Genomic DNA, 11,896 nt, shown 5'->3' on the forward strand with positions numbered 1-11,896 from the left:
GGGGCAGGGCCTCTTCTGCTGGGTTTATGGGCAAGAAAAAGACACCAAGGAAGGTCGGGCCTGGTCTGGGAAGAGCTGGAGCGTTTGGGGGCCCTCTCCTCCCCTCCACCCACAGCGGCCCCAGGCTGACGCCCCTTCCTCACTGGCCTTCAACACCCCAGGCTCCCGATTCAGCCCCAGCTCACACCCTCCCACGTGGCCCACTGTTACCAGCTGTTACCAGGGGGGCTCAGCCTGGCCACCCTGGGGGTCACATGCAGGCCCTGCCTGGTCCCAGAAGAGGCTCCAGACCCAGAAATGGGCGAGAGGGGCGAGGCAGGGTGAGGCCGGGCACAGGGGGACATGCCATGAGCGTTTCGGCTTCCTGCCAGGCGAGCACAACCTCAGCGAGAAGGACGGAGACGAGCAGGAGCGGCAGGTGGTGCAGGTCATCATCCCCGACCGCTATGTCCAGGGCATGACGGACCACGACATCGCCCTGCTCCGCCTGCAACGGCCCGTGGCCCTCACTGACCATGTGGTGCCCATGTGTCTGCCCGAGAGGACATTCTCCGAGAGGACGCTGGCCTACATCCGCTTCTCGCGGGTCACCGGCTGGGGCCAGCTGCTGGACCGGGGCGCCACGGCCCTGGAGCTCATGTCCATTGAGGTGCCCCGGCTGATGACCCAGGACTGCGAGGAGCAGTCGGAGAAGGGCAGCGACTCCCCCCGTGTCACGGAGAACATGTTCTGCGCTGGCTACCCAGATGGCAGCAAGGACGCCTGCAAGGGGGACAGTGGCGGCCCCCACGCCACCCGCTACCGGGGCACGTGGTACCTGACGGGCATCGTCAGCTGGGGCAAGGGCTGTGCGGCTGCAGGCCACTTCGGGGTGTACACCCGGGTCTCCCAGTATGTGGAGTGGCTGAGCAGGCTCATGGACTCGGAGCTGCGCCCAGGCCCCCTCCTGCGAGCCCCCCTCCCCTAGCACCGCGTGTCAGCCCCAGCCCTGCCCCGCAGCCGGACAGCCGCTGCTGCAGAGAGTTGTCCTGGCACCAGACCCCCTCCTGGGGTGGGGGTGGGAGAGAGGGAGGTAGAGACTGGGAGAGGGAGAGAGGGTGCACTAACAGAGACTCGGAGAGACCCGAGACCCAGAGACTAATAAGGGACAGGCTGAGAGGGACAGGAAGGTGAGAGACTGAGGCAGACAGACCCTGGGGACGAGACCCCAGCCTCCCCTGCCCATCTGCCCCAGCCCAGCTTGCATGTGCCCTGCTGATGGTCGGGCTGTTCTGTCTTCGCTGCTGGAGACAGTCAAGGCACGCACACACGTGTGTGCACGCGCACACGGAAGCACGCGTCGACGCAGGCTGTCTTCTGAAGGCTCTTGTCAACTTTCGGTTTTTCTTTCCTATGCGAGTATTTCATTCATTTTAGACCAATCAGAAGCGCCTTCCATGCATTTCGGTGGATATCCTTCCAGATCCTCCTGTATGTGTATTTTGAACGTAACATGACAGCACACGCGGCCGGCTGCTTCCTTGGCTCACAGTAAACACTGACTCCTCCCGCTGCCTGGCTGTGTCTGCTGTCCATCAGGCTGTCCGCTATCTGGTTAAGTGAGTCCTTGCTGTCACCCACCTGAGAGGCTCTTGTCTTTCACAATTATCAGTGTCACTGAATTGAGCTTACACGGGGGCTGTTTTTTAAAAACCAAATCCCTGGGTGTTTTAAGTCTGTACCTCCCAGGACCCTGTGCGGTTGGGTGTTCTCTACGCCCAAGGCCCTTGTCAAGGATGTTTCTCAAAGAGGCCCAGGGGCTCCTGCCTGGAATCACCAGGGACACATCACTAAATGCAGGTTCCCAGGTCCTGCCTGGAAGGGCTGGATCCATGTGGGAAGGATCCTGCCTGCTACCCTCTTGTCAAGTCCCAAGGGTGATTGACCTAAGGCCACCACTTGGCCTCTGTGGGGAAGAGTGAGACTCAAACATACAGAGAAGTCGGGAGTTGACAAATTTGGTGGTCCTGGGGCACAAGTGGTGCTCAACTGTGAGGTGGGCGCCAAGAGCTGATCTTGGTGACAACAAATCAACCTTTACTTTAGAGTCGACCCAGGGTCTGCACACTGTGGCCGAGGGCTAGATCCAGGCCACCCTGGAATGCACCTATTAGTTTATTTCTCGTCCACATTGTGACAGAGACCGTCTGGCCACAAAGACCACCTGACCCACAGCCTAACGTTCTCGGTTTCAGGACACGCTGGCCAGACTGTGTTCCTAACAATCTCCCCAAGCCATGGAGCCAACGAGGGTTGGGCCTCCTGTATTGAGAGTCTGACCCTGACTGAGTCACTGCACCTCGGTTTCCTCATCTCTAGAATGGGAGCCCACTCAATGCCTGTCGTGAGGATGAAATCAGTGCAGGTAGAACGAGGCTGGGAGGGCCCAAGGCCTGTCATCTACGTAAACATACAGATGCCTCAGAGATTTGGGGGGAAATTCTGCAACCGAGACACACTGAGTCTCTGGAAGCTGCTCTAGCTTCTTGGATATGAAATTTGGCAGGACCCCTCCTCCTGGGAGGAAGCGGGGATGGGGCTAGGGGGCAGGCCGGGAGCCACCCGACCTGCCTAAGGAAGAAACAAGGGGGGCTACGTAGGGTCCTGAGAAGAGTACTGGCCTGGCCTCAGTTTCCCCAACCGTCAGTGGTCAACGCAGGCACCCACCTCACAGTGCTGCCGTGAGTTGGGTGCCAGGTGCCCCTGAGAGGCCTCATTGAGGGTCTGGGGGACCCCTGAGAGCTGACGTGCTAGATATGGGGTGTGCCAGCTATGGTGGGTCAGCCCTGCTTTCTGTGAGTGGTGGGGTGGAGTACAGTGGGGCCATGGCCACCTAGGCCCAGGCCAGGGTGGAAGGAGGCAGAGAAGGGGCCTGCCCGCAAGGCCAGCGCTGCCCCTCGGCTTCGGTCGCAGAGACTGTGTGTCTGCCATGAGCATCTCATCCTCCACACTCACACAGGTCGGGTCTCTCCACACACCGGGCTGCCCTGAGGTGACACCATGGCACAGAGAAACCAGGGGAGGCAGGAGCCCAGCTCCAACTGCTGCATCGCCATGCGGGCCCCTTTCCAAGGCCCAGACTGTGTGCACTGCCTGGTGCTTGCAGCAACCACCCAGTGAGGTACCCATGGGTGGTGTTTGCTGAGCACCTGCAGTGTGCCAGGCACCCCCTACACCAGCACAATCCCTGTGCTCATGAGGCCACGTGCAAGTGGCCACACAATGGAATAATCTGCCAGGCCCGACGTGGCATGTGGCAGCAGTGAGCACAAGGTGTCAGGAGCCCCACTCCCGGCCACCAGCACGCAGATGGCAGAGCACTTGCCACGCAGGCTGATATTTGGTCTTTTCTTCCCAAGACCCTCGTGTCAACATCCCAGCGACTCCTCTGGCTGTTCAGCCAAGAAGCTCGGGGGCCTGAGGTTTCTGGGCTCGGAGAGTACTTGGTCTGCACCCCACTCTGCGCACACATACCTCTCCCACAGTGCCGCATGGCCAGCATGGGGACACGCCTGGGAGGTGAGGTGCTTTCCGCTGTCACAGACCTGAATTAACTCACCCTTCCCTGGTCTCAACTCCCAGGGCCACATGTTTATTGGACAATAAACAGCTGCCACTTTGCAGAGCCTAGTTCTGGGATTTTCACGGATAAGAACCAGAGGTGAGTTTCCACACATCCCACAGAGGCTGTCAGTATTAAACAACTGTCCCTGGGCACCCCCATATTTCCCAGCCCCAAACCCAGCAGTGACAAGCCCAGCAGCAGGACCCCCAATCCTGGCCCTTCAGTGTCCAAGCGGCCTCCTTCCCTCCCCGGCTGACCCCTGGACTGCGCGTCAGTGACAAATGAGCTTTACTGTGATAAGCCACTGACAGCTCAGGGTGCGCTTGTCCCGCTAGCCCGGCCCACCTACACAGCGAGTGATGTGCAGCCATCGTCCCAGGGATGCCCGGGACCCCACACCTGTGTCCACGTCCACGGTCAGCCATGGGGGCTGAGAGCCTTCGCCCACCGGCCCCTCCTTGCAGAGGCCCTCTCAGCCTCGGTTCACCCTGACCTGTGGATGGCAGATCAGGAGGGGGCTTCCCCTGCCAGAGCAGTCCCTCCAGGCACGCTGGGGAAGGGCCTCCCACCCTTCCAGAGTGTGTGTAAGAGCCTCATGGGCACAGAAGTTTCATAAGACACCTCCACGTCCCCAAGTCGCTGAGTCTGGAGTCAGTGGGGGCAGGGACAAGCCTGACAAGCAGGAGACAGTACAGGGACCACGTTCTTGTGTGACAAGGAGCCACCTGCATCCAGGCGCCCCGATTCCACCTGGACAGCAGCCCTGAGCGGAAGGACCGTTCCAAAGCCGGGCGCCGGGCGAAGAGTCCTGGCTCAATCCCCACGTGGACCCGCGCCGGCCTCCGCTCACGCTCCACCTCTCTCTAAACCTCAGTTTTCTGTTCTGGCCGATTCCACCTGGACAGCAGCCCTGAGCGGAAGGACCGTTCCAAAGCCGGGCGCCGGGCGAAGAGTCCTGGCTCAATCCCCATGGACCCGCGCCGGCCTCCGCTCACGCTCCACCTCTCTCTAAACCTCAGTTTTCTGTTCTGGGAAAGTGATACATCGTGGTTGTAAGGACCAAATGAGAGTCAGACGTGAACATCTGAAAACCGCGGAAGGAGCGCACAGTGACGTTGCTATTCTCTCCTCGAGCAGAAGGTTCCCACGGCCGCAGCTGGCCCTGCTGGACGCCGTCACTGTGAGGACGAGGTTCGGCTGGGACCTCCCCGGCCACCAGCTCTGCCGGGGGAAGGCGGGGCCAGAGGGACCGCTCTCCCGGTGGTCACTGCCCCTGGCCTCACCGGCAGGCCCAGGCTCCAATCAGAGGACAGCAGCCACCCTGGGAGCTCCGGGTGAGTGTACCTTGCCCCGGCGGCCTGTCCTCAGCCACACCATGGCGAGCCCACTGCCCCTCGTCCTGCTCAGCGCCTCCCTGGCCGGCCTCCTGCTGCCCGGGGGAAGCGGTAGGTGCCCCTCGCCCTTCAGGCTGCACAGCCAGCCCAGGGGAGGAGGGGACGAGGGCGGACGAGGGCGGACGCGAGCGGGGATGCCCTTGAATCTCGGCGGCCGCATGGTGGGGGCCCCGGTGCCTTTGAAGGCTGGCGTGAGATGGCAGGGCTTGGTCTTCCCAGCCAAGGGTGTCCTTAGGGCCAGCGATGTCCCCTGTGAGAGTCAGAGGGGTGGGCCAGAGGTCAAAAAGAGACAAAAACACAAGGACAGAGAGAGCAAGAGAGAGGAAGGAGGGAGAAAGAGACAGAGACGGAGACGGGAGACCGAGGATGCTGTGGGGGTGGCAGGCAGAGGCAGAGCCGAGGCAAGCTGGCGGGCACAGGGGGGTCACAGGCAGGAAGGAGACTGACAGACACCAGGGCTACTGCCCTCGGGCTGCACAGGCAAGGCCAGACAGAATCTCCAGACAGAGGGGGTGTCAGGGCCATCCAGGACCCCAGGCCCTGCACAAAAGAAGAGGCCCAGAAATTGGGGCGCAGGGCAGAGTTGGGAGACAGCACAGGAGGCAGAGGCACGTCTAGCAGGGGGACGGGAGACAGGGACCCCGGGGCTTGTTGCATCCTGGACAGAGTGGGTGGTCGGGGGCGCTGAGGAGCACACGGGAGACCAGAGTGTGCGGGAGGAAGAGGAGGAGTGGAGAGAAATCAGAGAGGGGGAGACCCTCATAGGGGACGTGGGGGGGAGACCCTGGTGACGGGGTGGGAGAGAGACCCTGGTGAGTGGGTGGGAGGGAGACCCTAATGAGCCTGACTGTCTCAGAACCAAGTTGACCTGAGCCCTTTTCCTTCCTGGGGTTTCCCTTTCCTCGTGAGTGCCCCTGACGCTCTAGCTCCAGGTAACCCACATAATTGTCTCTCAGTCCCAGCCTCAGCACCCCCGTCCTCCTCCCCAGCCTCCATCCCACCAGCCGCCCTTGCTGCCCCTCAGGCCACACTCCCCCACAGCAGCCCTGGGCCCTCCTGGAAGCACCAGGCCCTGCACCTGCGCCAGGGGTCAATGCCCGCCTGGCCGGTGAGTGAGCATGGGTGCTGATGGTCACCTGCTCCAGTGTGACCTCTTCTTAACTAACTACATCTGCGAAAAGCCTGTTTCCAAGCAAGGTCACATTCTGAGGCCCTGGAAAGGACATGAATTCAACCCTGTACTGCCAGTGGTTTTTGTAGTCCAACTATTCATTTTAATAAAATCAGAATATGCACAGCACGCACGGTGCTAGCCTTTCGACTAGGACAATTAGCAATCATGGAAGCTCTATGGCTCAAGTTTCTGTGCTTCTATTCAGCAAGTTTAAATCCACTCTTCCTGAGTCCTGACCTTATTGACTGAAAATATTGCTTACTGGTAAAATATTGCTTACTGGTAAAAAATTGCTCAGATGCAATTGCTGACTATGAATTACTGACTTTTCCAGTGCAACAAAGATAACCACATGTTTGAGGACTGCAATGTGCCAGACAGTAACTGGAAAAACAAATGCACACAACTAAACAAAACTCACATGACAAACATCTGAAAATCTAGGCACTTCATATCAGGGTTTTGGGTGTTTCTTTAATTTCTTAAGACAAGTGTATCAAAACCTCAGCATGTTTTAATTTCGAATTGCCAATCTCAGTTTTACTAACATCAGGAAGCATGGCTATGGCCAATGCTGCATCTGCTTGATTTTACTGAAGAATTCATATGACCTCACAATAACAGCCATTAAAAGTGCCTAAAATAAGGTCCAGAGGGCTCAGCCTAGAGGCCAGGCCAGTTGCTCAGTCCTTCCTTCCTTCCTTCAACAAGTAATTATGAAGCACCTACTATGCCCCCAGCACTGGGGACATGGCTGTGACCACAGGCTAAGTCACTTTGTCATGGGGTCACATTCCAGTTGAGGGGAATAGCAATAAGTCAATATATAAGGTCAGAGAGTGGTTAAGTGCCACAAAGAGAAACCACTCAGGGGGAGGGGTTCAGAGACCTATGGGTAGCAGGTGACTTTAGATTGGGTTGTCAGGGAGAGCCTCTCAAAGGGATATTGGGAGGGTGAGCCATGTGGGTATCTGGGGTAAGAATCTCCAGATAGGGGACAGGGCAGTACAAAGGCCCTGGGGTGTGAGAGTGTTGGGCACAGTCAAGGACAGCAAGGGGACCGGTGTGGCAGAGAGAGCGTGAAGGGGAGAGTTCGGGGTGATGAGGCCCAGGAGGCCTGGCCTTGGGGAGATCCTGGGTTCCATGCCAAGGCCGGTGGGAAGCTGTGGCCTCAGGTGGCTCTTGCTTCCTTAGGCATCATCCCTTCCACCCCCGTGCCCCTCACCTATATCCCCCTCGTCCCCATTGCAGTCCAGCTCACACTTGCAGGCACTACTGAATGCCCACCGGGTGGAAAGAGGTGAGAGCGGGCTTTAGGGAGATGGGAAGAGACAGGAATTGGACGGAGTCTGCAGAGAAGGAGCGAATTCTTGGTGGTGGGACAGCCTGGGGGGAAGCTCAGGGATGGATACCAGAGGGAACAGGGGTGTGGGCTGCCGTCATAGAATGACAAGTTGCTCTAAGGGGTCAGAGGAACAATGAGGGACTGATCAGAGGCAGTGAGAGCCTCAGGCCCTGGCCGAGTGGGGACTGACCCTTGCAGCAGGTCTGTGAACCATCTCTGGGGTTCCAGGCAGCAGAAAGAAAACTCGAGGGACATCAGTCTGGCCCCAGAGAAGCAGCCCATGTGCAAGGCCGGAGGGACCCAACAGTCATCTTCATTATGGTCGGACTCTGAATTCTTCAGCGGGTACAGAGGACCAAGAAAAGAATCTGAGGGTCTCTCATATCACAATCGTTAAAAAGAAAAGCTTCAGGGCCGGCCCCGTGGCGCACTGCTACAGTGCACCGCTTGGGAGCACAGCGGCGCTCCCGCCGAGGGTTCGGATCCCACATACAGACCGGTTCCCGCTCACTGGCTGAGCGGGGTGCGGGTGCGACACTGAGGGTTGCGATCCCGTTGCTGGTCCCGGTCCGGTACAGGCGCGACACTGAGGGTTGCGGTCCGTTGCCGGACACGAAAAAAAGACAAAAAGGAAAAAAAAAAAAAAAAGGAAAAGCTTCAGGGCCAGCCCCGTGGCGCACTTGGGAGAGTGCGGCGCTGGGAGCACAGTGACACTCCCGCTGCGGGTTCGGATCCTATATAGGACTGGCCGGTGTGCTCGCTGGCTGAGCGCGGTGCGGGCAATCCCCTAACCAGTCACGAAAAAGACAAAAAAAAAAAAAAAAGAAAGAAAGAAAAGCTTCAGACGAATTAAGTGTAATAGTTTCATTGAGCAAAGAACGATTCACAAATTGCACAGCCCCCAGAACCCTAACTGGTTCAGAGTAACTTCGGGGCTGCTCCCGTTCGGATACCAGTTAGGACAGAAAAGGAAGCGAGGTACAGAGACAGCTGGACGGCTGCGGCGGGCCCTTGGCCTTCCTTGAACGCAGCCTGAACAGCCAGCTGCCTGTGAATTCGAGGAAGAGGAGCAGGCGAGTGGAAGAGAGAGGCACAGGCAGGGAGGTGGGGACAACATGGCCACAGACACACATCGCAGAGGGGACACAGACATGCTCTGGTCCAGGGCATTTTAACTGGCAGGTCATGACTCATTTGTGAGTCTCAAAATCAATTTGATGTTCCTTAATGAAATAGAACAGAATCAAATAGAGAATGTAGTAAGTACTATTTCTTGAAACTTGTTTTAAATTCGTGTGTCCTGGGGCTCGACATAAACCGTACTTGTCGCAGGTCAGGGTGGAAGCAGGACCACAAGCTCCCTCAGTGCAGACCCTGCAGGGTGGGCAGCTGGAGGGCGCAGCTGGAGCCGCAGCTGGAGCCACGGCAAGGGCAGTGGCCAAGCAGGGGTGCAGTGCCTTCCCTGGAGAAGGGTGTGGAGGCTGGAACCAGGGCCTGCCAGGGCCGGGTGCACGTGTGAAGGTGACAGGACACTGCGGTGGGGACACCAGGGAGGGGACGGGCACTTCCAACCCCGTGTCGTTCTTCTCCAGTGTTCCTCAGCCGGGAGCGGGCCAACCACGTGCTGGTGAGGGCCAGGAGGGCGAACTCATTTTTAGAAGAGCTCAAGAAAGGAAACCTAGAGAGAGAGTGCCTGGAAGAGATGTGCTCCTACGAGGAGGCCCGGGAAGTCTTCGAGGACAAGGAGAGGACGGTGAGCACGCTGGGGGCGGGCATCCTGGCCTTCTGGGTAAACTGAGGGTCGGACGCCCCCAGGTGGGCTGGGGGATGAGAACTTGTGCAAGTGTTGTGATATCAACTTAAAATTGAACTGTTAATTTAGAAAAAAACGACTCGGGGCCTCGGCCAGCGCCTCCCAGGCCGCACGTGGAGGGCTTAGGGGCGACCACACTCCTATGCCACCTTACGAGAACAGCGGGCTGGGCGCGCAGGTGCAGAAGGGACGCCGCCTGCACGGGGCTCGCACCGCGCCTGCGCAGCAGAAGCACAGGACCCTCGCTGCACCCCCCCCAACCCAGCCTTGCGCCTGCGCAGCAGAAGCACAGGACCCTCGCTGCACCCCCCCAACCCAGCCTTGCGCCTGCGCAGCATGAGGAGCACGACTGACACCGGCCCCCCCAACCCGGCATCGCGCCTGCGCAGAAGCAGCAGCGCGCGGAAAGTGCCCGACCCCTCCCGTTGAGGAGGCGGGGCTTCAGGAGCCATCCAGGAAATGGCTGACAGGCCTCGTGGCCGTCTCCTCAGGCCTCAGGGAGGGCGGCCGTGGGGCGCGGGCTGAGGTGAAAGTGGACGGCTGAGAGCCCACGCTGACAAGAACGAGCGAAACACAAGAAAGTAGCCGAGAAGTGGCCAAGCCGGAGCTCGCAGAGAAACGGCTAAGTCAGCCCGCGTGGCTGCTTCCAGCCACACCGACGACACACGACAGCGGACGCAAATGGAAACCGCGAGGGCCGCTGGGGACCCACAGGGCACAGCTTCACCCGGCAGCCCGGAACCACCTGACCCACGTCATCTTCTGTGACCTTCCGGGACTAGTGTCAAGCTGCGAGTCATGGCCGATTGAAGGAATTATGAGCTAGGAAGATTTATTCAAGGCAGTAAACCGCCCAGGGGAGACGTCCCTGGAGTTCAGGAGGATCCTGCAAAACCCAGGAGCAGGGAGCGGAGCGTCCTCCTAGGAAGTGGCGCTGCCGGTGCGGCTTCCCTGTGTCACCTCAGCATCACTTCAGCCTCAGGGACAAGGACGCGGTGTCGTCAGCCAGACATGGACTGGGTCCTGAATGGTTTCTGAGGAGGAAGTGTATCGTCGCCTCTAACAACACATAGATCAGAAGTTTCTTGGGAGAGTTGGGATTCTAGACGTGGAAACACCCGTGAGAAGCGTCATCCCAGGCTAGCTGCGGCCGAGCCTCCTGCAACAACAAGCTGGAGAGATGTACGTATACGTGGCTAGATGCAGCTATAGCCACACACAGACACAGAAGAATTGCTCCCGAACTCTCCTGTAAGGTGCCCAGCGGTATGGTTAGTGGTACTGACTGGTTTATGAAGTGGATGCCAGTTCTGGAATGAGAGGACTGATTTCACTCACCACTCTGGGTTCACCACCCGTGAGCACTGCATGGCCCGTGCAGACTGTTATGATCTTCACTGAAATCAAGGAGAAGATTAGGTCACAGGTGGTGAAGCACATCGGAGGTGGTTGCAATGTCCCCTGCCATCCAGATGGCTCAGAGCCCAAACCTATGAGACTGACTTTACCCCACCGTTCTGGAGAATCAGCCTGGTTGAAGAGCTCAAGAGAACCCTGGAAGTGAAATTGCCAGAAACTAACCTCTTCGGAACTGAAGAAACTCACAAGATTGTTGATACCTGTGTGACAAAAGCTTTTGAAAGCCTTCCACTTTAGACCACAGCCCAGATCCTCACTAAGCTTGTCAGGGAGTTCCTGGAAGTGACTTGAGTCAACCGCACATGCATCTGTTATCACCCTCAGATAATGAGCCCTTTGGCCAAATGGACTAAAGGCTGGCTCGATATTTGATTATCAACAATGTAAGCAACCATATTAACAGTTAAAAAAATAAAATTCACATAATCATATCAATTGTTGCAGAAAAAAATTTTGACAAAATTCTACATCCATTCATGTTTTTTTTAAAAAGCCTATTAGCCTATTAGAACATTTATAAACTCCTTGTCAGAATGTAAAATGGCACGACCACTTTGAAAAACAGTTTGACAGTTTCCTATAAAGTTACTATATGGCTCAGTATTCCTGGGTATTTACCCCAGGGAAATGAAAGCTTATTTTCCCATAAAAACCTGTAAATAAATGTTTATAGCAACTCTATTCAAAATTCCCAAAACTGGAAATAACATAAATGTCCTTGGTTGGGTGAATGGATAAACAAACTGTGGTAAAGCCGTACAATGAGGAAAATATCCTATTCAGGTTGAGTTAGTGGATTATGGTTGTTATTAATGTAAAATGTCTCTGTTTTTCCTAATGTATTTTCAAATCTTTTTTCCTTTTAGAATGAATTCTGGAATAAACACACAGGTGAGATGTTTCTCTTTTAATCTTAAGTGAGAGGAGTTCACTAGGATATTTAAATTGGGAGAGATTGTATTTGAATTTTGAAAATACTTCCTGAATTTCCTTTCCACTCCTGTTTAAATCTTATTTAAAACTTTTCTCCTCTGGGCGTTTGCAGAATAGTTCTTGTAAAGTAGTTTTTTATAGTCATTTTATACTAATTCTAGTTTTTTTTTTTTTTTTTTTTTTTTTTTTTTTTTTTTTTTTTTTTTTTTTTTTC

The 11,896-nt window shown here is 56.4% G+C and overlaps 2 protein-coding genes across 2 annotated transcripts in view; both read left to right on the forward strand.

Annotated features, from left to right (window-relative positions):
- F7 (coagulation factor VII (serum prothrombin conversion accelerator)) overlaps positions 1 to 967 on the forward strand; it is a 12,717-nt gene extending 11,750 nt beyond the window's left edge. Inside the window, exon 10 of the mRNA XM_008583049.1 lies at positions 372 to 967. Coding sequence (XP_008581271.1) covers positions 372 to 967 — 596 coding nt within the window. The remainder of the gene's footprint in view (positions 1 to 371) is intronic.
- Positions 968 to 4,975: 4,008 nt separating this feature from the next.
- The window catches only part of F10 (coagulation factor X), a 17,768-nt gene continuing 10,847 nt past the window's right edge, over positions 4,976 to 11,896 (forward strand). Inside the window, exons 1-3 of the mRNA XM_008583048.1 lie at positions 4,976 to 5,049; positions 9,110 to 9,270; positions 11,616 to 11,640. Coding sequence (XP_008581270.1) covers positions 4,980 to 5,049; positions 9,110 to 9,270; positions 11,616 to 11,640 — 256 coding nt within the window. The 5' untranslated portion in view covers positions 4,976 to 4,979. The remainder of the gene's footprint in view (positions 5,050 to 9,109; positions 9,271 to 11,615; positions 11,641 to 11,896) is intronic.

Source organism: Galeopterus variegatus, unplaced genomic scaffold (assembly GCF_000696425.1).
Source record: "Galeopterus variegatus unplaced genomic scaffold, G_variegatus-3.0.2 Scaffold2812, whole genome shotgun sequence".
Classification (NCBI taxonomy): domain Eukaryota; kingdom Metazoa; phylum Chordata; class Mammalia; order Dermoptera; family Cynocephalidae; genus Galeopterus; species Galeopterus variegatus.